The 27,726-nt window shown below is 38.1% G+C and overlaps 2 protein-coding genes and 1 pseudogene across 3 annotated transcripts; all 3 read right to left on the bottom strand.

The window, feature by feature from the left end:
- Positions 1–1,011: 1,011 nt before the first annotated feature.
- Positions 1,012–4,455, bottom strand: LOC125207028 (trihelix transcription factor GT-4-like). Of its 2 annotated transcripts, XM_048106235.1 has the most exons (5): positions 3,690–4,442; positions 2,326–2,364; positions 1,796–1,927; positions 1,498–1,722; positions 1,012–1,413 (listed from the first exon to the last, which is right to left on the bottom strand). In XM_048106235.1, exons 1-5 carry the CDS (start codon positions 4,273–4,275, stop codon positions 1,214–1,216), a joined length of 1,182 nt encoding a protein of 393 aa, XP_047962192.1. In that variant the 5' UTR covers positions 4,276–4,442; the 3' UTR covers positions 1,012–1,213. The 2 variants fall into 2 exon arrangements, with proteins under 2 accessions (XP_047962192.1, XP_047962193.1); XM_048106236.1 differs by lacking the exon at positions 2,326–2,364 and having other exon boundaries at positions 3,690–4,455.
- Positions 4,456–5,271: 816 nt separating this feature from the next.
- Positions 5,272–9,161, bottom strand: LOC125207027 (annotated as a pseudogene).
- Positions 9,162–18,994: 9,833 nt separating this feature from the next.
- Positions 18,995–27,515, bottom strand: LOC125204871 (vinorine synthase-like). The gene is made up of 2 exons (XM_048103628.1): positions 26,426–27,515; positions 18,995–19,284 (listed from the first exon to the last, which is right to left on the bottom strand). Exons 1-2 carry the CDS (start codon positions 27,452–27,454, stop codon positions 19,159–19,161), a joined length of 1,155 nt encoding a protein of 384 aa, XP_047959585.1. The 5' UTR covers positions 27,455–27,515; the 3' UTR covers positions 18,995–19,158.
- Positions 27,516–27,726: the final 211 nt, after the last annotated feature.

The raw sequence follows: 27,726 nt of genomic DNA, 5'->3' as shown, positions 1-27,726 counted from the left end.
AACATCTAATTTTAGATGTACTTTTCCAAATGAGGAATTTTATAATGAGTAATATATTGTTAAAACGGTGGAGAAAAAAAGAAGATTAAAGAAAAAATGAAGAGAAATTTGACCCGGAAATAAAATTTCGTGACAGCTATAACATAGAGGTTAGGACACATGTTTTGTGACATGTTTTAATGAGCTTCTACAACCTTCTTTATCAAACTTTTAGACTATATCATGTGACCATTTCCCCTCTAAATACGATATTTGTTAATATAATTTCGAGGTGGTAAGTGTAAATTTAAAATCTATTAATATTTCAGTAATCGAATCTGTAGCATAGAGTTTTTTATGCAAGAAAATACATGGTTATTTATTTAACTAACCAGATAGAATATTTACAGTGAGATTATCTAATTTCAAAGGAGAATGATAGAAATAAAATATTATATCTTCTCAATATTTTTAATTATTTGTTAGCATGACATTTGACATCACTTTATACGTTATACTCCTACCTATATTCCACATGTTGTAAAAAAAACTAAAAATGCTCTTTTAAAAAGATAAGCTTTCTTTATATATTGTACTTATATTATTGGTCTTTTATCATAATTTAATAATGTTAATTCGGTCCACTGCTAAGTGAATTTTTTTTTTTAAAAAAGAAAAACACTACTACGATTTGGACAATTTTTTTTTAGGGTGACCACCCACTTTTTTTTCCCTCCATTTTCCCGACTTTCCTTTATTTACCCAACTTCAATTAACAATACCCAAATTATATTTTCTCTCTAATATTTTATTAATCTATACCAGATTCGAACTTGAAACAAAATAGCAAAAATTTAAAAAAATTTCGACCTGTACCCAAAACATCACTATAATTTATTTGACATGAGCATAACAAAACCGAAAAAGGACATTTTTTATGGATGAAAGTAGTACTATGTCATATGTTCCATATAGAATGCGCACAATTTATAGAGCATAACAATCACCTAAAGATTCATAGTGACACACTAATGAAGTAACAAGCATCAATTATAGAATAGACATTAATAACTGATATACATCATACAACAATTCAACAAAATCCCACATTTACACTAGAGTTTCAAGGGTAAAGCAATGCTAAATTCCATTTTTGTACTTAAGAATTATTTCCACATTTCCCTTGCAAATCATGCTTACCCTAATTGTTGCAAATGCCAGAAACAAACCGCGGTCAATTGGCCCCACGGTAGATAGCTCCGGGCAACAGCTCGTCCATGCTATCGACGTTCCTATATCCATTGTACTCTCTCAGATAAGTCCACCCACGGCGTGAGAGGAAGTCGCGAAAATCATCCTCCGTGTAGAAGGTTTTGTCCTCAGTGTGCGGCATCGGCCCAGATTCCTCGTAGACGCACACTTTTATTGTCAGCCCTGCATCCAGCAACATGAATCCATCATCAAGATTCAAGAAATCTCACAAGGTTTAACGTTATGCAAAGGTCTCCTTCTCTCTACCTTCATCAACGTGGAGAGTGTAGTTTCCAAGAGGCATGTCTCTGTCGAGTGACCTGACCACATTATCTTCGTCTTCCAACCAAAATGCACGTTTAGTCCTTAACCTGAAAGCAGATTTGATGGCTTCCTTGATGGCATCTGCACTGCCATCAATCCCTATTCTCTTCGTATACTCTCCAAGTTTAACTATTATCACCCTTCCATCATACGTATTAGTCTGTTCGCCTGCGTAAGAACTCAAAACATAAATTACATAATTGGTTAAAGTTTGTGTTTTCAAGCACAACGTTAGACTAACCACTTCCGGGCGTCTCCCTCCAATTCCACGGAGAAACTCCACTCGCTCCAACAGCATCAGCAGCAGTTATAGCAAGAGGGTGCCCCTCTTGATCCAAACGTCGCTCTAAGTTGAGAGTCGACCTGCCATTAGCTGTATCAAAATAGCATTTATGTCATCAACATTATTAGGAAAGCTAAAACAATTCAATTTCTCACTCATATCTACGACACACGAATAATCAAAATCGCAGTAAAGGAGCATGTAATGACCCAAAAATACCCCCATTTTTCGGAACTTAACCAAATCACCTCTACCCTAAAAGGTAGTATTTTAGTTTACTGAGTTTCTTTGTTATATGTAACTAGGCATGAAACATATCGATAATGAGACAAATACATCTTCATACTTTTCACCATTTCAGCTTAAAAATCAGTCGTGACTACAAAACTACAAAATCAGATGGTAGCGGCCTTGAAAAGACGACAAAACTTCAACTGAGATTTACCAAATCCGAAAGCAAGTGAAACCTACTGAGACTTTTAACATACCTTCTACCGGCCCAAAAGTAAGACTGGCGTCATCAATACCTGTAGACGCCAAATAACATAAATGTATGCTAGTTAATGAGATTCATATAAATCAGGAATCTTTAATGCATTTAGATTGAAGGGAATTTATCGGTGAAATGTAGCACGTGGAAAGTGAAAAAAACATAATACTCATAAATAATCTAGATCAGATATGGTAGTAGAATCACGAGCAGATAGAAGAACCCCAAGGTAATAACCACCTCAGTGCTAAACTATACAAGAATCATCTCAAAAATTAAATATAGATACTATAAAAGAAGATTTGAATTTCTTTCATTCATAATACCAAGAATGAACACGACATATGGACCAATTTCTTTAAATAGGGTTTCTTTATCGTTGAATTCATATTCCAGCAACAAAGTAGGCCATAAAAGGATGAGAAAATTTATTTGCTAACTCATTCATGTCAAACAAATGGAGCTAACAACCAAACCATAAAATTCATCCATGATAAAGTTAGTATTCCAAACTTCAAAGTTTTCCCAAAGAATGGTGTGGCTTCTGTGTACGAAAGAATACGATATACATGACAAACGAGTTCAATTGGTATCCTACTTCTACTGCCACTGTTGAATTGGAAACAATCATGAATCTTGATCATCCACAGAGAAACTTAAAAAAGCAAAGAGGATAGACGTGGCAAGTGCATGCTCCTTTGCCAGTAAAAAAAGAAAATGAAAAAACACATACGACCAACAACTTACCATATCCATTTGACACAAGACTTATACCTAAAAAGCATCCATGATAAATTCAGTAATCAAACACTAAGTTCCTTTTTTATGTCCTTAACTGATAAAATACTGTAGAAAAGGGTAAAAACACCAGGGGGAAAACAACACACGAAGCGGCTAAGGATATAAACACCATGCTACATTTCACATACAAAGTTAAACAAGACCCAAGTTCTGCAGCACTCCAATCATCAAACAAACACATAAAATTAGCAAACATAGAAAACCAAAACACCTCAAAATCACACATCTCAAATAAAACACCGACGCCATGAACTCCTCCCTTTTTCACTAGACACAATCATGAATTCATCAACATCCAAAACACAAAACACGCCTATCCACCAACTGCAACGTAATGCATAAAAAACTCCACTTCGAATAGAATAACATACACCAAAAATCAAATAAAACCAACTTCCACATCTCTACATCCCTACACACTGCCATATAAAAACAACAGAAATACTAAACAACCATCCAAGCAACACATACCAAATACATCAAACAAAACCAAATTCCACATCTCTACACTCCAAAACCAACCATACTAAACAATGTTAGCAGAACCTCAAAAGATCAAACCTTTATCAGAAAACTGCATAAAGGAATCAACTTTGGGAGCCCCAGCACCGTTCCCGCCTTCAGAACTCTTCCAATTAGGCGGCCCATCTCTGCCCCTCTCCCTCAAAATCTCCTCAATCTCCTTATAATAGTTCATCTTAGCCGACCCATTCCCACTCCCATCCCGATTATTCTGCTTCACCTTCTTGAATTCCTTCAACAGATTCCTCCATTTATCAGTACACATAGTCGGAGACCTATCAAACCCTTTCTCCCTCATCTTCAAAGAAATGTTATCCCACAAGTGCTTGTTCGATTTCGAGGTGTTGAACAGCATATCTATCTCTTTCCGGAACGAAATGAGAGACCTCGTCTCCTCCTGCACCCACGTCTCGGCCCTTCTCTTCGGCGCGGCGGGGTGGCTGGAAGGAGCCACGCTGGGGGCCGGGATGGCGTCCTCGGCCGCGAGGGGCGGCGATCCGTCGTCGGGGAGGTGGTGGGGCGGGAGCTGGATGATCATGGCGGTGTTTTGGAGAGGCCCGGCTTCTGGTTTGTAGAAATCTACGGCGGATTCTTGCTGCCGTTGGGGTTTCTCGGACATGTACATGTTTTTCTTGATTTCTTAGTGGATTTTATGATTTGGGGATTTTTCCTTCAAATTGAATTTGCGATGAATCAATTCGATTTTGGATTATACATTATGACGATACGTACCTCAATTTCTAGGTTTTGCTCTATTTTTTTGACATGGACCTGAGTAGGATTTAGCTAAACTAATTAATTACAACGTGCTATTGTAGTAACTACTCCTAATACTCTGACTATGGATAAACATACCAAAAATACAGGAGTTAATTCAGTAGCAAATTTACTACTAATAAGATACTACTAGGATCTCATACTCATCTCGATTTAATCTCGTAGATGAAAATGACGAGAGTGAATTACTTTTTGAGAAATTAAGCGATTGTTCGCGATTAGTGTAGAGTGTAAAACGATTCCTTTTGATTGAATCATTTTGAAAGTAATTTAATTATGAGAACTATATTCATCAAAAATAAAATTTGAAAAATCATTTACTATGAGTTAGATAATCAAGAAAAAACATCATGATTTTAAATTTCTATTGATTAGTAAAATTTAATTGACAAATAGATGAAATGGTTTGTTTACTGAATAATAGTAGGAGTAATATTTAAATAAATTTGTTTGGTAAAATTCATGAAATTTCACGTATTAATTAATTTCTCAAAGCCTGCACAATCACTCGGTTTGATGATGGAACTAAATAAACAAATGTCGCTTCTATGGCAAATGGTTAAAAATACAACCATTTAAAATAAACTTTCATAAGTGGACTACTAATTCTTTAGCTATTAACGGCACACAAAAAATAACAAGACAAACATCTTTATCGCCAACTATTAATCTCTACGCTACGCTACGCCAAATGCAAGTATCAAGAATAGATAAACTTCAGCAGACTAAACCACAAAATAGGCTGAGTTTGTCATAAACATGCATCAAACCCAGGAATCATAAATCAACTTAAATCTAAGCAACAAATAAAGCAAATAAGAAATAACGCAGTAGCCAATGAAACTTAGTTAAGTGTGCCATGAAACATCATGGCAAACTTTTATTGATAAAAACTATCCACCATTCCTGAGGCAAATAGCAGCACAAGAAAATAACAAATAGAAATCAAGAAACACTCAGTTCCACAAGAGAGGCTGTTGATAACAAGAAGAAATAAAAATGACGTCGTCGATGTCGCCATAACCTATGTGACGATCCCTGCAAGAGCACAGACCCCACCAAGTATATATCTCCAATCTACCAAGAGCTAGGAGCATAAGCACGACCAGAAAGCAGGACACACATCCAGCTTTCCAAAGCAAAGCACGATCAGCTGAATAGAGGCGAGGCAAGCTCCCGCCTTTAGTTGACATGTCAACTAATATCTAAAATCTTCACAAGGTCAGATCTCCATTTTGCTAGAACTACCAACTGCCTTCAAGGACAAGTATTTTTTATGATGCCTTTTCCTCTTTTTCCCCTTCTTTTTTGCTCTTTTTATTTTTTTATTTTTTTTATATTTTTTCCTCCTTTTTTCCCTTTTTTGTGGGCGAATAGCCCTTTTTCGAACATAACAATAGACATATCAAAGCAAGAAGAAAATGAGTAACCAAGAGTGGAAGCTCACAGGGTGACCTGGATCATGTTGGTTCTGCACCAAAGGCGGAGACTACAACAGCAACAAATACAGCCTCATAAGCGTGGTCAGTCAAGCAACCATGCTCATGTGGTCTCCACATGGGTCAGCCTTCTCATTAAGCCCGTCCTGGTACTTGAACCAGCTGCTTGAAACAATCTGAGCATACCAAATCTAAACAGAAAGTCTCCTCATACTCATTGTCGTTAATGCAGGTGCCGCACTGTGAGCACCTTGTTATACACAGCGTGCATGCTCTGCAGACTTGGGATCCATTATCTTTCACCTGACATCCCTCTGACGGACAATCATAAACCAACTTGAATTTCTCACATCTTGGGCACATTTCAATATCTATTGCGCGGTCATCATCATATGGAAGGTAATAGTTTCCTCGATGATAGATATGCGGCTTGTGATGACTCTTGAGGGTGTTGTCATCAGTACCCAAAAGAGACTTCAACTCCTCGAAGTGTTCATGCGTGACACCATAAAGGCCACCGATTCTCAGGAACTTTATACCTGGGGCATCTTTATTAGAGTTATGGGTCCATACATTTTTCAACATCCCTTCAACAGTGAGCCTTGTACATCCAGGAACAAATAGCTGCATTGCACTCACAAGAATTAGCACACAACATCAATGGAACACATGATATAAACATAATTTTGAGGGAAAGCAGAAACAAGCATGAAGATACAGCTCCACTGGAATTGGAACAGACATCCATTGATTATCACAACATGAGAAGAAGTTTAAATGTGTTGATTGTCTATCTTCAATCTTCATTACAACAAAAACCTGATGATCTCATGTAAATTAGAAGACTCGTAAGTAGCATGACCCAATTCATGGCATACTAACACCCCCACCAACTCAAACTATTTACTGTGTAAAAACTTTTACTACCTCCGTCCCTGAAAATTTGACACAGTTTACCATTTCGGTCCGTCCCTGAAAATTTGATGCACTTCACTTTTACCATTTTTGGTAGTGGACCCCATATTCCACTATCTCATTCCTACTCACATTTTATTATAAAACTAATACTTTAAAAGTAGGACCCACATCCCACCAACTTTTTCAACTCACTTTCCATTACATTTCTTAAAACCCGTGTCGGGTCAAAGTGTAGCAAATTTTGGGGGACGGAGGTAGTATAAGATTATAGTACTTGATAATATCACAATATGGTCCAAAAGAATCAAGAGTTAAATATTCTTGCAATTACAATTCAGTTCCAATACAATAATAAAAACTACAAAATAGTCTACAACTGAAAATGCTTCCCAATTTTCCAGTACGAAAGTTGCATATCAGTACTTATCTTGCAGCAAAAAGGAGAAGATCATATTTACGGAAGTTCCATTAGCTCCAGCATTTAAAAAATTTAAGAATACAAAATACCATTGCTCATCACGCATGATCCAAGAAAGCAAGTTCATACACACACTAGCATTCAAAACCCTACATAATACCACTAACCTTTGTTAACCGTGGATTGGTTTCAAGTACACGCTTTATGCCATCATCTGTGATTTTCAGGCACTCCACCAAGCTCAGGCTTTGAAGGGTACCATCAGCCCTACAAGCCAATTCAAAAAGAATGTCATCCGTGATCTTTTCATTCAGAGGCGGGTCAATGTGGATACTCTTCCACAACAAAGGTTCACCTCGAACCTCAGATCGAAAGTAACTACAAACTGTTTCCATTGACAAGAGGTCTTTCACCCCCAGATACATTAGACAAAATTTAAAAGCATCATGGGGTGCTTCATCAGATTTGGCAGCACCCTCCACTTTTTCTCCAAACTGCAACTCAGAACTGTAGCTAGTGCCCTCGTTGCTGAAATCCATCATCCAACTTTCTTCGCAGGCTGGAGGAAATTCATTGTTGTATGAATCCAATGAATTCTCCATCTCTGTATCGACATTATTGATAGCATCTAATGTCTCATCAGGTTTCACATAAACCTGAGGACTGCTTGAAAGGGGCAGGATACTATAATTGACATCCTCATTGGACTGAACACCGCTGGAAAAGGGCTGGGGCTGGGAATTTAGAGCATTGTTATATAACATACAACACCCAGCAAACAAATTATAATTCTCTTGGTCGGATCGTTGACTATTGCTCCTAGTATACGCACCATAATCGACCTCCAAGTCCTCAAGCCATCCCGTAAGAGCTGTGAAGGTAGTCTGTATATCCATCCCAAATGGATCAGAAGGTAAACGATCAGCAATGTCCCTCGAGTTCGACTCTGGTGAACAGCAGCGACCAACTGCATCCTGGCTAATGAAATCCCACTCCCCCATCTCTTCTTGGCTCGGATGCCAAGGCCTTAGATAACATTCACCATAAACTTCAGGAGAACCCTCAGCAAGACAGCCGTTCACAGTCCTCAAAGGTGACCACAAAGTTTTTGCAGAAGTGTGAGCCGGGAACACAGGCCGATGTGAATAGTTCAAGGCCATTTCAATATCTCTACCTCAAAACCTCTCCCCTTCAACCACTCCCTCTCCTCCAATCTAAAGTACAACCAAAAGATAGCGGATTTTTCACTTGCAGAGGTATATGGAATACCTCCTATTTTCCTTTTTTTTTTTTCTTTTTTTTTTTTCTTTTTCTCTTTTTTTTCTTTTTTTTTCTTTTATCACAACCTCTATTAGGGGTTAGACGAATTTCTTACAAAGATTCAAACAAGAAATCCCTCGATTTTCAATGACAAACTAAAACGGAGCACCAAAAACTTCACTGAGCCTTTCTTGTAACGAACCCAAACCTTTTTCAGTTTTTTATCAGCTAAACCTATGAAACCAATCAAAAAAAACGCTACCTGCTATTATATACACAAAAGAATCAAAGAATTCCTAAAAAAAACTACCCAAAAATGGAAAGAAAGAAAGCACAATCAAGATTAACCAAACCTAGGTTATCTGACAATCAATCTCTCACATACCCTACCCGGTCAATTTTTCAAATAGAAATACAGATAACGAAAAAAAAACAAGAAAATAAAAAAAATAAAAGCGATAAAAAAAAATCAGATACAATGAATACAACACAACCTTATCCCTTTCTTCAAAACCCAAACCCTAATATTTCCGCCGCAAGATATCGAGGGAGATATAGATATGGAGTCCTTGAATCATTCAAGGGGCTCGAAATCGCCTGCCCTAGGGGCGATCCGATCAGGAAAGCACGCCGAAATCGGGGGAAGGAACAGTATCTGCAGATCGAAGATTCAACGGCCGGAACGGTAAAAGGAAAAAAATTTGAAGAGAAATTGGGGAAGGAAAATATATTTATGTCGGGGAGGGGCAAAATGGGATAAGCGCCCAAAACGGGTGGGAAGCTTTGACACGTGTGCGGAGGGAAAATATTTTCCCGGTATTTTCCGGTGGATTAGGATAGGAAATTGTCCTTCCTATTTTTGAGCTTTTTCTCTTATTTTTTAGTATATTATTAATCCACTTTTTATTTTCACCCATAAAAAATGTACTCTCTTCATCATACAAATATATAGTACTTGTACCAATTTGAAGTAACGTATCCTAGATTTGGGTTGAATCGACAAAGGATGTCACTAAATAACTACTTACGTGTCTAACTATATTATTTAATCTTCTATTACATAAAGTTGAAATATAAAATGAGGGGAGTATTTAAGATTTTATGGGCCGTTGTAAGCCCATTTTAAGCAGCCCATTACTGAAAAGGAATAATGGGCCTAATGTATTGAGGCCCCACTCCGTTCTGTGTCTTTGAATAAATAGCGGTAGCAAACAATTTGGGAAGAGATCTATACATTATTTTGTCGTTGAATTCTAGGAATAGATTCCTGACAAAAAATTCCAGGACATAGAATGGAGTTTGTGTTTGGTATAGTACAATTTTAGCAAAAGTTTCAATATTATACTATAGAATAAGAATATGTATCACATGTGTGTTGGCAAGATGTGTGCGTCATTCATAAGGCAAGTTAGCTAGTTGGGTGATGTAGTCGATGAAATTAGCTGCTAAATAGGTAGTAGTTCACTAAGTTAGCAACGAGGATCACCTCCAACTTTTCCTTTCCTAATATATCTCCTAATTCACCCTTTACATACGTGGTAATAAGCTCCATTATCATATTTTATGTATGTGAGGGATGGATTAGGATATGTATTAGGAAAAGTTGTAGATGATCCTTTCCTCTAAGCTAGTCGAAAAAGATGCAATTGTCCATCAAAGTTAAATTGTTATAGAATAAAACCGTCAATACATTATACATATAAATTACTATATAATAGGGGAGCACTATGGTCCAAATGACCCTTTAGTGTTAAGTTCCAATCTAATTATAGCCTTAGGATTAACTAAATGGACGGATTAGATTTGTTGTTTAGATGATTCTCCGTGTTACATTATTATGGTATCCGATTTACATTATAGGGGTATATTTGGAACATCTACAATAAGAATAGGTTTACAAAATAGAAGTTCCGAAATGAGCGCGATTTAATTTCAACCGACCTCCCACATCTCCTCACTCTCGATTTCTCTCCCCTTTTCAGCCCATTCACTCCAAAACCTAGTTCGACTTCTCCACACATTCAACGCTTTTCTCTACACATTCAACCCCAGATGATTTCATTTCCACTTTTCACGGCGACGGTGAAATTGAAGCGGCCATTCTTCGATTTTTTTTGAGGTAATTTACAGACTGCGTTTCTTTAATTAAATGGCTCTTTTGAGTATTGAATCGGTTGAATCCACTCTTTTAGAACAAAGGTTGTATTGTTTGGTTACATTATGATTTCAGTAAAGTATTTTTTTAGGTTGTATTTTTTGGTTACATTATGATTTCAATAAAGTATGATTTCTGTTGTTAAAGATTGTACTTACAGTGTGTATTAGCACACATTTCGGTTTTGAAAAGTGATTACATTGTTTAGTATAACTTTGGATAGGTTGTTTGCTTGTTTGTTTGATTTGGGTTATTTTGAATTCTACTAATCCGGGTTGTAATGTTGTGGTCATTCAGTAATATCCGATGGATAAGGTAGAACGTGGTAAAAAGAGGGCGACCATTCAAGGCCATTTCGAAACCCATAGAAGGTAACATGTAGCTATGTTTTTGTTTACATTATTGACGAGTTCCTGTAACATTATCCACATGTATAACAAAATAATGTATTCTAGATTTATCAACAATGTAACTTAATATGTAATTTAGTATGCGATCATTTAAGGCCATTTCGAAAACCCACAGATGTGGTAAGGGTTGTAACTCTTCTTGCTGTTACTAACATATAGTCATGATACATTATCAAATTTATTTACATTATTGATAAATACTTGTTACATTATCTGAATGTAGAATGAAAATTGTAGTCTTGATTACGTTACATTATAGACCCAATCAATACATTAAAACAGTCTTTATACACAAATCTATATACATTATTCAATTGGTGATGCAAAATTATGTGTTATAAGCTAATTATATTGTAATACATATTGTAATCGTCCATGTTTTATGTACTTATATATAGGGTCTAAGAGGGCAAGAGTAGTTGACATTGATGATGATTCTTGGGATGATTTCATTCCCATAGCAGCCGCTAAACAATACCGAAACGAGATGAAAGAGTAGGAAGCGAAGATGGAGGAAGATGATGCAGGGGACGGGGTTCACCCAAAAAAGAGAGAGAAGATGTATTGTATTTCCAAAGAACATCAAAGGAATACGTGGACATGATTACAAAGCTAAATCCCCCGACAGATTGAAGTTGTCCATGAGCTCGGGTTTGGAGGTATTTTGGACTACAAAATACTAGAGATACCAAGAGAAATGGCCCAATGGATACTTTCTGTGTTCAACAGGGAGCGGTTTTAGAAGATGAGTTTGTTCGTATCACATAGGATGACGTGCATCTTACTTTCGGCTTTCCAAAGGGCAATGGCCTGATGGACCAAAGAACTAAATAGATAGATTTCGCATTCCAGGAAGAAATAGCGAGGCAGCTAATAACATATTAAGTTGTTTGCTGGCATTATTTGCATATCCTTTGTTTCATTATGTACCATTTAGTGATACATTATCCAGTAGGCAACTGAGAATAATGTATAGCATGTTTGTTAACATTGTTGTCATGCGAATGAGCTTTGGAATGCGTGTTTGTGATATACGTTACATTATTAAGCCAAATCAGTACATTACAACAATTTTAATACAATAATGTATGCTAATAAAAACAATAATGTAAACAAGATGCGTCTTCATGTTGTTAATTTTAATACAATAATGTATGATAATAAAAGCAATAATGTAAACAGGATACATCTTCGTGTTGTTGTTATATACATTATTCAGTTGGTGCTGCAACATTATGCGCTTTCAACATAATTATATTTTAATACGTTTGTGAAATATAGTACTCTGAAGAAACATTATGCACTCTCTCTCTCTCTCTCTTCCGTTAAATTTATCTTTCGCTCCATCTCTTTCTCCCCCAATTTTACTTATTTTTCCTCAGTTTCTGTAAAAATGGTAAACATATAGCTAGCTTGCATAGACCTCATCAATAATAATTTCTACAAGTATAAGCTCATTTCTATTAGCCGAATTTCACTCGAAAGAAACAATATAGCCTTCAACTTCTTCTTCTTCGGAGCGACGCCGGCGTGACGGAGGGAGTGACCATGGTGGATTTCTGTCGGAGGCATAAAATATACTTACAATCTTCTATTGTTGATAATAGCAAATTAGAGTTCGGGAAATTTTTTTGATTAAGTTCTAAAAATTGATTGTATTATGACTAAAATACAATCTTCCTATTGTGATTCATAAAAAATTGATTAATCTTCCATGGCCTCCGAGACGTTCTAAACATTTCATAATCAACTATCATGACTAAAATACAATCTTCCATTGATGAATCACGGCGCAAAGATTCTTACTAGATGATGAAGGACGGCGTGGAGATTAAGTTAACGAAAAAAACAAATCTCAAGACAAAAATTATTTTTCCCAAAATGATTTGCTTTCAATTAAAGGGGAGAGAATAAAATCATGAAGTGGCGTGAATCATGGAATGGTAGTAACCGAATCAAATATCATATGCCATTCTTACCCTTTTTTGATTTTAATACCTATTTAAAAACAAATAAAAGAGAGCCATATGATCCGTTGGATTGATAAAATAAATGGACAAGATCAACGTGGATATTTGACATTAATTGGGTTATGAATTTGAGCACTCCCAAAAGGACCAATTTCGAGATAAACCCTTAGTACAGGGACTATGGACGAGATAAACCCATAGTCTAGGAACTATTTTTGTAGTTCACTCCAAACTATAAAGTCTATGGGCCCATTACTCTCTAAATAGTATAATGTATGAATGGACCCATAACTCCAATAGAATTTATAATTGCATTCACTTTATAAGGATTTCAATTTCTCAAGCTGTTTTAATTTCTTGGTGATAGAAATTTGGGTTTAATAGGTAGTACAATCGATTTGCTATGCTTGTAACCAACTAAGATATCGCCGGCATAATTTCATAACGGATCCAATTCTTTTTCATAAACTTGACATATGTAGGCATCTGGTATAGAGCTTCTATTAAGGAAATATTAATATGCATTTTTTTCAAAAATCCAAAAACTTGAGAATCGTGCATCATTTTCCAGTTTATCTTATTCGGCAATAGGGCATGGAAAGGAACCTTTACCGTACGTGAGATGAAATAGACGTGTTTTACCGATTAAATTGCGCTTTATTATTTGTGCATTAATTTTCTTAGTAATAGAATCAATGATTTAGACTTTATCATCTGTAATTCTGTATATTGTTTAATTAGACCGGATAAAGTATTAATTAACTATAGTATTTTACTAAAAATATACTTGAAATAAGGAAAAATTATCATTTAAATAATTAATTTTGGTTGATTTTTGGTCACTTTTTTAACTTTCAAAAGTAAAAACTAATTAAACCTACCTTTCACAATTATCTCATATTATTAAAAATTCTAATGAAATTTTTTATGACTTTGTACCTTTCACAATTATCTCGTATAATTAAAAATTTTAATGAAATTTGTTATGACTTTGTATCTCTTTTCATTATACCTTCACCAGTCACCACATGCACCATAGTAATTAATTTCATTTTTTTTGTCAATCCAAATTACTCGTCAGCATTAAATGAACAGCCCACAGGCCAATATCTTTGACATAATCCATATCTCGTCGGGCAGAAATGGACAGCCAACTAGGCAACTACAGTAGTACATATTTATGAACGATTTTTAATATTAATATATAAATGTCGGTTGATTGGAGAAGAAATAAAAGTTTAGAACTATACTAATTTTATGACTTTAAGAAAGAACAAACAAAATATTTGTATTCTTGAAATGGTCAAAAGTCAACAACTATACTAATTTTTTGACATTAATAAAAGAAATTGTGATGCAATGATTCGATCGAATTTGGACTTGAGACATTCAAAATCGTAATAATTCAATCCATTGGCATTAACTCATCCCCAAACAAATACTGAAATATAGTTAGATTTTGGATAAGAAAAATAGATCTCACGACGTAGATAGCCATCATGCAACTTTAATTAATTAGAAATTATTGGCTTTGTGGAGGAGTTGGAGTGAAGAGTTGGTAAAGCTATTTTCGTCAAAATTAATTAATATTTCGTGGTTTGAAAAATCAACATGCTAGTTATAGAAAGGATTATATAATATATAATTAAAAATTGTCAACCAATGGTTGTTTTCATGCCATAATCATACCAGCGAATAATTTGCCATAAAAAAAAGATAAACGTATAGGATAATTAATGCATGGTGTTACTCCTATAATAGATGGATAGCTAGTCAAATAGAAAAATATGATAGTATAATGTAAAAAAAGAGAAAAACACAAACCTGATGCGGGCGTAAAAACAATTCGTAACCTAAAACACGCTATGATTAAGAGAGTAGATTGTTTTGAAATACCAAAAAAAAAAAAAAAAGTGGATTCAAGGAGTTATTTTTGTTGTTCTAGTTTTAACATGCATCATTTCTAAAGATAAAAGGGCATATCGTAATGTGAATCTTCTAGATTGAAGACTCATGAATTTGCCCCGAACTTATTCTTGTAAATAAATCCAACAAATAAACAAGATAAACCAAGAAATGGAACAAGAAAAATAGATAAAAGGATAGATGATGGATTAGTGTTATGATTTAGGTGAAGAACAAGAAAGAAATCCCAAAGGCACTTTCACATACAAACACCTAATGGCTCCACAAACTAGCAACACAAGAACTAGCAAGCATACCTTTACAATCAACCTTAGCCCGGCAAAAGATCGAATGCAACCCGAAGGAATTTGATAAGTCTTCAAAAGATGAAGAAGGTGAGCTCTCAAATATGGAGAAATAGTCTCTTACAAATATTCAAAAGCTGAGAATGAAAACCCTACAAAAGAGTATTTATACTAAAACAAAAGTAATAGGGAAAATAGTCTTTAAAATCTTAAAAAATGGCATTTTCGGGCAAAACGCCCGGCCCGGGCGTTTTGGGGCCTTTCCCGGGCGTTTTCTCTGTGGCCGGGCATTTTTGGCAGTTCTGCGCGACTTTCGTCAAACGGCCATAACTTCCTCATCCGAGCTCCGATTGAGGCGTGTAAGGTACTCACGCGAAGCTCTTTTGACGATATTTGGACATCATTTTGATAGGAAAATTCTGGTTTGAGTCAGACCTCCGAATCCGGCTTGGCTCCTTGTCATATCTCCACCTTCTTTTCGGACCCCAATCAACCCATGGCCCTCGATGTCGTTGCATCCTATGATTGTGAATACCCGGATTCACATCATCCTCTCCTTCTTTGTGAAAGGATTTGTCCTCAAATCCGGTTCTTCGATTATTCTCTAGGACACCCGAATTCACATCATCCCCTCCTTCTTTTGAAGGATTTGTCCTCAAATCCCGATCAAGTTCACCTTGGGAAAGAGGTGATTCAACTTGACCTTGCGTCCATGAGTTCATCACCGGTAAGAAGTCACTCGGTGCATCCACGACTCGAGGTTCACATTCCAATCCTTCCAATTCCTGTCTCAAAATGTCATCCAAGAGAAAAGACAAGTAATAAGAGTTAGTGAAATAAAAGTCATTCTCCCCACCAAGGGCAAAAATGATAGGGTGGTTTAGAGCCCTCCCATGGGTGATCTTAGAATCTAAAAAGCAACCTTTTTTTCTCACATGCTTGTGGTTTTTCTCTCTTGAAAGTGTTGATTCACACTCACCCCACCACTCTCTCTTGACTTTTGCATCTCACATTTTCGCCTTTTCTCACGCTCTATTTGCTTTTGAAGCATGCTCTCATTTTCTAGCTTTTGCTCTTTCTCTCGATTCCCTCTCAAGTGCTTATTCCCATTATCAACCTCATGTGGCTTTGGTTCGTTGTTCAAGATTTAAAGGGCATTTAATGGCTCACTTCCGTCCCCGGCTTCCACTATGCTAGACATTCCATCATTGAAAGTTGGGCGAGCGTTTTCTCCATGTACGGCCGTGGAAGACTCTTCATCATCATCGGCAACAAAATCCACTCTATGCTTGACATGCTCTTTAACAAAGTGGTTAACATCGCCACACTTATTTTGATACAAGCTCTTTGAAGTAGTGAAGTTAGATAACAACCACGATGAAACCTTCGTGTGATGGCTAGGATGAGATCGGTCCACCTTCTTTGGTGGGATGCTTATTCGGCTTGTGTCATCACCATAATTTCGAGGGCTTGAGCTCTCCCTTGATTTACTTGAGACTCCCTCTCCTATTAACCACTCATGCACCTTAAGATGACCATGATCATTCATCCTCTTAGAGTTAGACTCTTCATGGAACTTTGGTACTTGTTCCCTTCTACTCCCTCTATCAAGTCCATCATCGTGATACCTTGACTTGTAGTCACTCCTATCATGTCTCTCTCGGTCACTAGGTGCTATGGAATGGTTATGCCTAACTCGATCTCTTATGAGAGATATATTCTCATGGTATGCCGTAAATCCCTCTTGCATAGAATTCATGATTCCCCGCGCATCGCGCATCTCCTTCATGATTGAGGAAAACATCTCTTTGAGGGTGTCGTCGGATGTGGACGCGATGTCGTCCCCATCCTCCCTTCTAGGCGAATTGTGCTTAGAAATCCTCGTACGTGGTGGCATTTTCGGTACCTACAAAGAAGATAAAGAGGACTAGGGACACATCCCTTTTGTTAATAACACAAACAACGCACACACCCAAGAATGGAGACTTTAGTTAGGAGCTCACTTCCCAACCCACAAAGTATGTCCCCAATTCCGCAAACTCACACCCAATGTCTCTCGGAAGGTTTAGAGATTTAGTGGCTAGATACTCTCCCTCACTTGCTCTCGATGATGTAATCCCAAGGGTTGCACAAATAGCACAAACAAGATACACAACTAGGCAAGTGAAAACTAGTCCAAGAAGCCATAAGATTAGTGAAAGTAGGGAGCTAAGCCAATGGGACAAATTAACAAACACTTTGTGTGCACAATTTCACCCAACAACAATAGACCCAACAATTGATGTAATTTCGGCCTACAACTTTCCAACAATCAAATTGACATACCCAAGAACACATATATCAATTTATAGCTAAAGCCCATGGATAGGATTTGAGATCTCTCTTTTTTTTTTTTTTTGACAATTTTCTAACAATTTTACTCTTTGAAGAATTTTTTTTTTTCTCTTTTTTATTTTTTTGCTTACAAGAACAAGAACCAATGGCTCTTGATACCAAATAATGTGAATCTTCTAGATTGAAGACTCATGAATTTGCCCCGAACTTATTCTTGTAAATAAACCCAACAAATAAACAAGATAAACCAAGAAATGGAACAAGAAAAATGGATAAAAGGATAGAGGATGGATTAGTGTTATGATTTAGGTGAAGAACAAGAAAGAAATCCCAAAGGCACTTTCACATACAAACACCTAATGGCTCCACAAACTAGCAACACAAGAACTAGCAAGCATACCTTTACAATCAACCTTAGCCCGGCAAAAAATCGAATGCAACCCGAAGGAATTTGATAAGTCTTCAAAAGATGAAGAAGGTGAGCTCTCAAATATGGAGACATGGTCTCTTACAAATATTCAAAAGCTGAGAATGAAAACCCTACAAAACAGTATTTATACTAAAACAAAAGTAATAGGGAAAATAGTCTTTAAAATCTTAAAAAATGGCATTTTCGGGCAAAACGCCCGGCCCGGGCGTTTTGGGGCCTTGCCCGGGCGTTTTCTCTGTGGCCGGGCATTTTTGGCAGTTCTGCGCGACTTTCGTCAAACGGCCATAACTTCCTCATCCGAGCTCCGATTGAGGCGTGTAAGGTACTCACGCGAAGCTCTTTCGACGATGAAGATAATGGTGGTCTTAGAACAGAATTTGGACATCATTTTGATAGGCAAATTCTGGTTTGAGTCAGACCTCTGAATCCGGCTTGGCTCCTTGTCATATCTCCACCTTCTTTTCGGACCCCAATCAACCCATGGCCCTCGATGTCGTTGCATCCTATGATTGTGAATACCCGGATTCACATCATCCTCTCCTTCTTTGTGAAAGGATTTGTCCTCAAATCCGGTTCTTCGATTATTCTCTAGGACACCCGAATTCACATCATATCGTCTCGAAAGTAGCAGCAACGCAAATGGAGCTTTGGCAAACTAGTTGAATAGGATGCGAGAGCTTGAGCTCGACGTGACTAGTCAGAGCCCCCCACGAGGCTCACCCCGTTGTAGAGCCACGCAGTACTGTGATGTCTTGAATTTTTCTAAGAAAGGATTACAAACAATTTTCCATTTATTTTTGTGATGCTTTGACCCCCCATTCTATTGGATGCAATTTCTTGATTTAGCTTACGTGATTTTAGCGTAGCACGCGTATTGTTGGCTCTTCCTATTTATTAATTATACCGCTATATATTATTAATATTATTATTATATTTTTTTTAGTTACTAACAAGTGTTAAATTGTAAAAATGACAACAAAATGTATGATTGTTGATACTTAGAAAAAAATACAGTTACACCAAGCATTTACAATAACATTATTATTGAATCTTATACCAACCAGACAACTAGTATAGAATCATCCGATTATATGTTACTAAAAGGAAATAAATATTATATAGACATTTTGATTACAGTTTACTAGTAGTACTAATCATTAGTGAGGCTTGCAATTGTCCATATCATGTTAGTTCAATATGATCATCGCCTCAATTCCATTTCCACCACACTTGGAATCCATGAAATAAACCGTATTCATGAGCGGAAACCAGCCCAGTCCGATCCAAACCGGTTTTCCCAACCCGAAATCCACCTCATAACCCGGAAACCCAACCAAACTCGAAAAACCCAACGAAACCACCTCGTTACCAATCAAATCCGCATTCTCTTCCAAAAAATTCCTACCCCCTCCGTCGACGGCCTTCACGGCTTCCCGCATTTTCCGGACAACCTCAGCGCCGTCGTCTCCCGCCCCCGGATTCACCCTCGACATCCCTAATATGTTCCCGAAGCTATATTCCGACATTGGCGGGTCGACCCGGCCCCGTAGGTTTACCATATGCGTGAACGCGCATGTTTTACCCAGGTCGGATCTCACCGTTATGAACCGGGTCCATATAAAAGCCGTTAAGGCCTCGGACCGGCTCGGCCTCCGCCCTCCGCCGGCTGAGTACGCGATCTCCGACTCCGGGAAAGTGAAGATTCTCACGACGTGCTCTTCTTTCGCCAGCGCCGAGGCGGTCACGTCCACGGGAATATCCCGTGGCGGGAAATAGGTGGCCGCCTCGAACTTAGGCGGCGGCGTTGCGCCGCCGGTGGAGGAGGAGGACCAGGCCTTGGCTAGCATGAAGGCGGATAAAGCGTCTCCCACCTTGTGGGACATCGAGATTGCGACGGCGACGCCGCCGCAGCAGAAGTAGGTGGCTTGAACGGCCATGCAAAGGCCTAGGGTTTTTGGGGGGATTGCGAATTTGTAGGTGTTTTGGGGGTGTGGATTGGTGACGGCTTGAGAGCGGGTGCAGTTGGCTTCGGCTTCGGCGAAGGGGACGCCGGCGTCGTTGCAGTCGACGTAGAGGATGCCGACGAGGCGGCCGGCGAGGGGGTAGTAGAGGGAGAGGGTTTTGGAAAGGGATGTTTTGAGGTGGTTTGAAAATTGGGATTGGGAGATTTTGGGGTTTGATGAGTAAAAGTAGACGATGGGCATCAAGATGGGTGCAAACATTTGATCAAGAAAGGAAAGGTGGTGTTTTTGGAGAGATTTTGGGGTTGGGGAAGATGGTTTGATGGTTTCAATCGATGTTACTTTTGTTTCAATCTCCATTGTAAAACGGATTTTGATGGCTTTTGATTTTCTTCTCACAACAATGTTAGAAGTAGGAGTATTATATAGTGGCAACCTCCAAACGTCTGACTATTTAAATTGAAAATGTTGACGTCTTGATCATTAAAATATAAAAGGTGCTTGAACTTGCTCTGTGAAGGCAACTCTAGTAATATAATACTCCCTCGTACGTATCCCTATTAATTGTACAATAGTGGAAATATTGTGGATTTTGATAAACTATTTGACATTTTAAAGAAAAGTGTGAGGAATTCTATTTTTTATATATATACTACTCCCTCCATCCATGAAATATTGTCCAAAGTTTGGCTCGACAAGGGTTTTAAAAAATGTGAAAAAAAATGAGTTGAAAAAGTTAGTGGAATAAGGATCTCACATTTATATATTAGTTTCATAGTAATATGCGAGTGTAAAGAGTTAGTGGAAAGTAGGGTCGAATTACTTATAATAGAAAAAAATAAAGTGGGCAATTTTTGATGGACGAACTAAAATGCCAAAATTGAATAACATTTCACGAACAGAGGGAATATTAGTTTTATATTATGAATGAAATGAATTAGTGAAATAGGAAGTCTTATGAAAATAGTTTTATATTATGAAGTCTTGTGACACAAAAGTTTAAAATATACTCCCTCTATCCCATTAGAAATGAAACGTTTGCTTTTTCACACATGTTTTGAAAAAATAATAATAAATAGTTAAAGTGGAGAAAAAATAAAGTAAAAAAGAGAATAATATAAAGGGAACTCTCCTCTACATTATTCTCTCTCTTACTTTATTTTTTCACCACTTTAGTTATTTATTATAATTTTTCCAAAACAAGTGCGCAAAAGTAAACGTTGCATTTTTAATGGGACGGAGGGAGTATTATTTTATGTGTTAAGTGGAGAGAAAAAATATTTTTTTTAATATTAATATAAGAATTTTTTCTATAAAAGAAAATGTGATATTTTTTCAAACTAAAAAACATCCAAGATTAAAGTGTGGTTATTAATTGGGAGTCAACTTGTGATTTTAAATATTTATATGAGCTACAAGATATATTTTGCTGAAAATAGAATTTTTAGTTATAGTCCATATTTTGGTAATAAAATAGGTGGACATAAATGAAGTAGTGCACGTGTGGAAGTGTAAGAAGAACAACAAGTGTATACGTGTCTAGCTAATAGAGAATTAAACATACATTTGTAGTATGACATGGTCAAAAATTTCATTGGAATATATAATTTAGTGTAATTATAATACATAAGGGGAGTGGTCATCTAAAACCGACGGAAGGAGACACATGAGTTTATGTATATGCATGTATACGAATTTCTTAAAAAAAATAAAATGAGAGAAGTGGAGAGAGAAAATAAATTGTTGGAGAGGATATTTGTTTTAAAGATATTTTTCAGAATTAGAGTCATAAATCGGGAAGCAGGAATTTGTGTTCGGTAAAATTATTTATTTAAGTAAGGTTTGTATAAATCTTATTTTAAATTTTATAGTGTTGATTTAGAGTGAATATAGAGATTATATGAGGTGAACTTGATATAGCTATATCTTATTGGACAATGGTGGTATAATATGATATGAGTATATGATTGGTGCAATGGATGTATTTATATATTTTATTAGAATTATTTGGTGGGATATGATATGGATATGAGATTAGTACAATGAATATGTTTTACATATGATATTGAAAGTACGTGAATCATGTGAATTAAAGAGGATCTGTGACGATCTTGCTCTGGATCTGAAATTTTAGAAGTAAAATACAGAGGGACCTTCGGTTCAAATATAGAGGGACCTATGAGTCTAATCGAAGGGTCATAGAGGAATCCTGGACAGATACCAGACTTAATTTGTCACAGAATAATAAATGGAATATGCATATGGATATTAGTTTGTTAATGATATTTATTGCTCCTGGTTATATATACTGCTTAATAAATATATTTGATATTTGTGTGGTCTGAAATTAAATGTGAAGTTTACATACACTGAGTTGTGGTTCATTTAAATCACTAGTATTTTTTAGATAAGATATCAATGATGTTTAGTTAACATGAGTTATGCGAACTCAACGTGTTATCAGAGTCGGCAGCGGACACATTATGTCAACCTTCTCCTTTTGTCATTTTTCATGTAGATAAACATATACTCCCTCCGTCCCGCTTTAGCAGTCCCATTGACTTTTCTGCACTCGTTTTGTAAAAATGATAATAAATAGTTAAAGTGGAGAAATAATAAAGTAAAAAAGAGAATAATGTAGATAAGACTCTTCTCTATATTATTCTCTTTTTTACTTTATTATTTCTCCACTTTAACTATTTATTATCATTTTTACAAAACGAGTGCAGAAAAGTCAATGGGACTGCTAAAGCGGGACGGAGGGAGTATCATATAGAGTGATGAGAGAGTCCCACTATAGTTCAAAATATTTTGAAATACGTATCTGATAAATTATGGTTTATGAAATTATTATGATATATGGTGTTTTGTGTTCTTAATATTTGGTTTAATTGTTCCAAAGTTGGGAGTTTATCATTATAAGAGAATACATAATATAATGAGGTTTGGGTGTGACAACTCCCTCTGTATTAAAAAAAATAGAAATATTTGAAACGACACGGATTTTAATGCACAATTGGTAAAGATAATGAGAAGAGAATTGATAAAGTAAGAGAGAGGAAAGGAAAAATGAGTAAAGTAAGAGAGAGGAACAGAAAAAGTAGTGAGAGCAGAATTAGTGGATTGTGGGGTCCATGTCCTAAAATAGAAAGATTCTGCAATTTCTATTTTTATGAAACGGCCCAAAATGGAAATAGTTACTATTTGTAAAAAACTGAGGGAGTAAAATATAACATCTGCGTATCAATGAAGGGAGAATTGTCCATTTTATTTTATTCTCTCAGTAAAATAGACAATGCTTGATCTTCTCTCTTGTTGGATTCAACATAAGACCAAACCAAGAAAACATGTACTACCTCTATCTAAAAAAAAACGGACTAGTATTACCATTTTAGGCTGTCCACCAAAATTAGACCAATTTTTAAATATAGAAAGTTTTAAACAATTAAATACTAGTATTAATAATATAGACTCCTCAATCCACTAACATTAGTACTTCCACCACTTCTCTTCTCTTTTTTATTTTACCAATTGCATATTAAAACTTGTGTCATTCACAATCTACTCTGACTTTTGTGGACGAAGGTAGTAGTATGATTGATGCTTAATATAAAATTGCGAGACAAAAAATTTACGTGGAGAAACAAAAATCGAGAAAGACGATGAGACCAGAGTCTAGATATCTTCCACCATGCATATAACATACGAAATTCTCCCTACACTCTAGAGGAGAAACACAAATCTCAAGTTTTAGTAACTTGAAAAACACAAAAGGATTGAGCTACAATTTTAAGGGAATTAGGAAAAAAAATCCATATGATATTTTCTGACCCTTTCTTCTCTCAGAAATTTATAATGCATGCATTCACCAAACTCTCCCGTTTTCTATCCCACTAGTTGCTAGTGAAAATGAGCTCTGTTATAAGAGAGTTGAGCTTTTCCTTTTATTCTCGTACAGCCGCCCTAGTAGTAGAAGAAGAAAACTCATATAGGTGGCTTAAAAACCCATAGAATACTTTAGTGCTAATATATACTGCAATTTGCTACTGCCATTTTTCTTTCCTGCATTAATTGCAATAGGACTTCACCAACTTGATATATAGTCAAAGATGGTGTAAGGACTTGGTAAGCATATGAAGTCTAACTCATGTAGAGTGTCGATTCAAGGAGCCCTTTTTGTTGCTCTAATTTGACCTCTGATTCAAACATATATAGGTAAACTTGATAGTTTGGCTTTTCTATAATGTATGCATCAAATTTGTACAATCTATATATCTAGAGAGTAAGATCATAAAATACAGTCATGAAATTAATTCACATAAATTACATTCAATCAATTTAAGGAACTGATATTTTGTTAATGTTCCAATTTCCTTGCAGTGTGTTGGCATTTGCCTCATATCTCTGTTTTGATCAAAAGCATATGGCTCGAGATGGACCTTTATTAACCAATTGAAAATTGTGTTTTTTGTCGATCTAGGATATAAATGCTTCTTTCAAAATTTTATATGCATCAGATGTATAGAATGCCGCAAAAGACTAACCTATTAGGAGAGAGAGCTCATTTGGTCTATATTCCCCACACCAGTTGTTCTCACAACCGATGTGGGAATTGAGCCGTAACAACTGCCTTCCCCGGAAAACTCCTCCCAACGCCCCCCCGCCCCCACAGCGTCTTACACTCTGACCTGTGATTCATTTATCCTCAAGCAGGACAGCTTTTCAACCATATGTTATGTTATTCCTTTCTTACTACATGGAGTATTAAATTTTGGCCTAAGAGCATCCGCAATGGTGCTTAGGCCAGCCATAGGCCAGCCATTCTCTCCCCTGCCACGTCAGCAACACTAAAAAAATCACCTGTCACATCAGATTTAGGCCAGCCATAGGCCAGCCGCAATAAAAATAATTCAAAATATACTACATTTACGGAATTAAAATTACGATTAAAATACGGAATTAAATTTACGACACATATACGGGAAAATTCATTAATTGCATTTAAAAATGTTACATAGATAAAAAAAAATTACATGCATAATAAAGAAAAAAAACTATCGCCGTGCAATCCTCCGTGCCCACAACTCTTCAATTATATCCTTTTGGAGTTGAATATGAGCATCCACTTGGCGCATGTTGGCAAATTCCTTGAGTCGGTCGGCTTCATCGAGAGGTACCCCCTGTCGTACACTAGGGGTGGCCGTTCCGTGGCTTGGACCGGCTTCATCGTCACCGACCCAACTAGTCGGGTTGCACGCCTTCGTCTTCGACGATCATGTTGTGCGGGGATAATGCAGGCGTACATTATCTCGGAAACGCATCCGACATCCCACAAACGCGTTGGACCCTTAATTGCCGCCCATCGAGACCGGAGCACACCAAATGCGCGCTCCACGTCCTTGCGCGCCGACTCCTGTCGTTGCGCAAAGTAGGCCTTCTTTTCATCACTTGTTTGTCGGATCGTCTTCACAAAGACCGGCCACCGAGGGTATATCCCATCCGCCAAGTAGTAGCCCATATCATGCCGGTTGCCGTTGGCCACAAAAGAGACGGCTGGACCGACGCCCTGGCACTTTCGTTGAAGAGGGGAGACGAGTTCAGGACGTTGAGGTCGTTGTTCGACCCGGCTACCCCAAAATACGCATGCCAGATCCACAGCCGGTAATCAGCTACGGCCTCGAGGATTATCGTGGGGTTCTTTGACTTGTAGCCGGTCGTGTAGGCCCCCTTCCAGGCAGTCGGACAGTTCTTCCACTCCCAATGCATACGGTCTATGCTGCCTAACATCCCCGGGAACCCATGCTTCTCCCCGTGTTCAGACATTTCAGGGCTGACGACTCACCGATGTGGAGGTACTCATCCCACATGTCCGCCGCGCCTCCGTAGGCCAACTCCCTGCCCGATTGCCGCCGTGCACTTTTGGATAGGGGTGTGGCCGGGTCTGCTAGCCGCATCGTGCCTGGTGGAAACACAGATATTGACGCTCCAATGGCCCAACGATGCGCATAAACAACTCCCCGGCGCATTCTAAAACGCCGGAACATCATTGGCGGGAAACCGCGGGTACTCTGCAAAGTAGTCCTCGTACGAGCCGCGATGCAGCTACGTTGATCCCGATCAATCAGCGCGCTCGGTGGTGGACGCAACTCGTGGAGGGCGAGGTATCGCCGGCTGTTCCACCATACGCATATACCGCTCCATCCCGCGGTTCATGTAGTCCTCCATGGCCTCGTTCATCCTCCGTTCGTATTCCTCGGGATCCGCACCACTACCACTGCCTGCTTGCCAACTCCACTGCGTTACTCATCGTTCGATGATGCTCTTGTACGAGAAAGTTAGAGAGATAGAAAACTTCGTTTTAACAAGTGGTGCAAATGAAAATGAAAGCGAAAATCGCGTTTATATATGATTAAAAAAAAAAAAAAAAATGAAAATCGCGCGCTGGCCGATCCCAGGCCTCCACAATGGCGGCTAGCCGATCGGCTAGCTCCACCTCATGACCCGGAAACCCAACCAGGCTCGAGAAACCCAAGCAAACAACATTCTCATTATCAATCAGATCCGCATTCTCTTCCATGAAATTCCTACCAACGCCGTCCACCGCCCTCACCGCCTCCCGCATTTTCCGGACAACCTCAGCGCCGTCGTCTCCCGGCCCCGGACTCGCCCTCGCTTGCCCCAATATGTTCCCGAAGCTATATTTGGACATTGGCGGGTTGACCCGGCCCCTTAGGTTTACTAAATGCAACAGCTCATAAGTTTTATTCAGGTCGAATCTCGCGCCCGTGGCCGCTATGAACCGGGTCCATATAAAAGCCGTCAAGGCCTCGGACCGGCTCGGCCTCCGCCCTCCACCGGTTGAGTACCTTTCCCGAAGAGCGGATATCTCTGACTCCGGGAAAGTGAAAATCCTCGCCACGTGCTCTTCTTTCGTCAGGTCCGAGGCGGCGGCCCTGTCCACGGGAATATCCCGTGGCGGGAAATATGCTGCAGCCTCGAACCTGGGGATCAGCGTGGCCGAGGAGGAGGACCAGGCCTTGGCGAACATGAAGGCGGATAAAGCGTCTCCCGCTTTGTGGGATATCGAGATTGCGACGGCGACGCCGCCGCAGCGGAAGTAGGTGGCTTGAACGGCCATGCAAAGGCCTAGGGTTTTGGGGGGGATTGCGAATTTGTAGGTGTTTTGGGGGTGTGGATTGGTGACGGCTTGAGAGAGGGTGCAGTTGGCTTCGGCTTCGGCGAAGGGGACGCCGGCGTCGTTGCAGTGGACGTAGAGGTTGCCGACGAGGCGGCCGGCGAGGGGGTAGTAGAGGGAGAGGGTTTTGGAGAGGGATTGTTTGAGGTGGTTTGAAAATTGGGATTGGGAGATTTTGGGGTTTGATGAGTAGAAGTAGATGATGGGCATCAAGACTGGAGCAAAGATTTGATCAAGAAAGGAAAGGTAGTGTTTTTGGAGTGATTTTGGGGTTGGAGAAGATGGTTTGATGGTTTCAATTGAAATTACTCTTGTTTCAATCTCCATAACTCAAAAACTTATTTTGATGGTTATTGGTTTTCTTCTCACCACAACACAAGAATTATATAGGTGCGAACGCAGCCTCCTCACATCTAAATAATTGAGTTCAAAATGTGTGTGCGCGTGCATTGGTCTATTGGTAGAATGATAATGTTTGAAGCTGCCAGAAGTTTCGGACTTGAATCCATTATGATACGGTTTGTGAAAGTTTCTATTTATATATCCATTGAAAAAAAAAAGTGATGTTCAAAATGTTAGCGTCTCAATCTCAATCAATA

Source organism: Salvia hispanica, chromosome 2 (genome assembly GCF_023119035.1).
Source record: "Salvia hispanica cultivar TCC Black 2014 chromosome 2, UniMelb_Shisp_WGS_1.0, whole genome shotgun sequence".
Lineage (NCBI taxonomy): Eukaryota > Viridiplantae > Streptophyta > Magnoliopsida > Lamiales > Lamiaceae > Salvia > Salvia hispanica.
This window is presented reverse-complemented; position numbering and strand designations above follow the sequence as displayed.

Coding starts and splice junctions, on each gene's coding strand:
- LOC125204871 (XM_048103628.1), bottom strand. CDS start 27,454: ATGGAGATTGAAACAAGAGTAATTTCAATTGAAACCATCAAACCATCT. Junction 19,285..26,425: donor TTGGGTTTCCGGGTCATGAG/GTGGAGCTAGCC, acceptor CCGGGTTATGAG/GTGGATTTCGGGTTGGGAAA.
- LOC125207028 (XM_048106235.1), bottom strand. CDS start 4,275: ATGTACATGTCCGAGAAACCCCAACGGCAGCAAGAATCCGCCGTAGAT. Junction 2,365..3,689: donor TATGCAGTTTTCTGATAAAG/GTTTGATCTTTT, acceptor TGGCGTCTACAG/GTATTGATGACGCCAGTCTT. Junction 1,723..1,795: donor GAGGGAGACGCCCGGAAGTG/GTTAGTCTAACG, acceptor GTTCTTACGCAG/GCGAACAGACTAATACGTAT.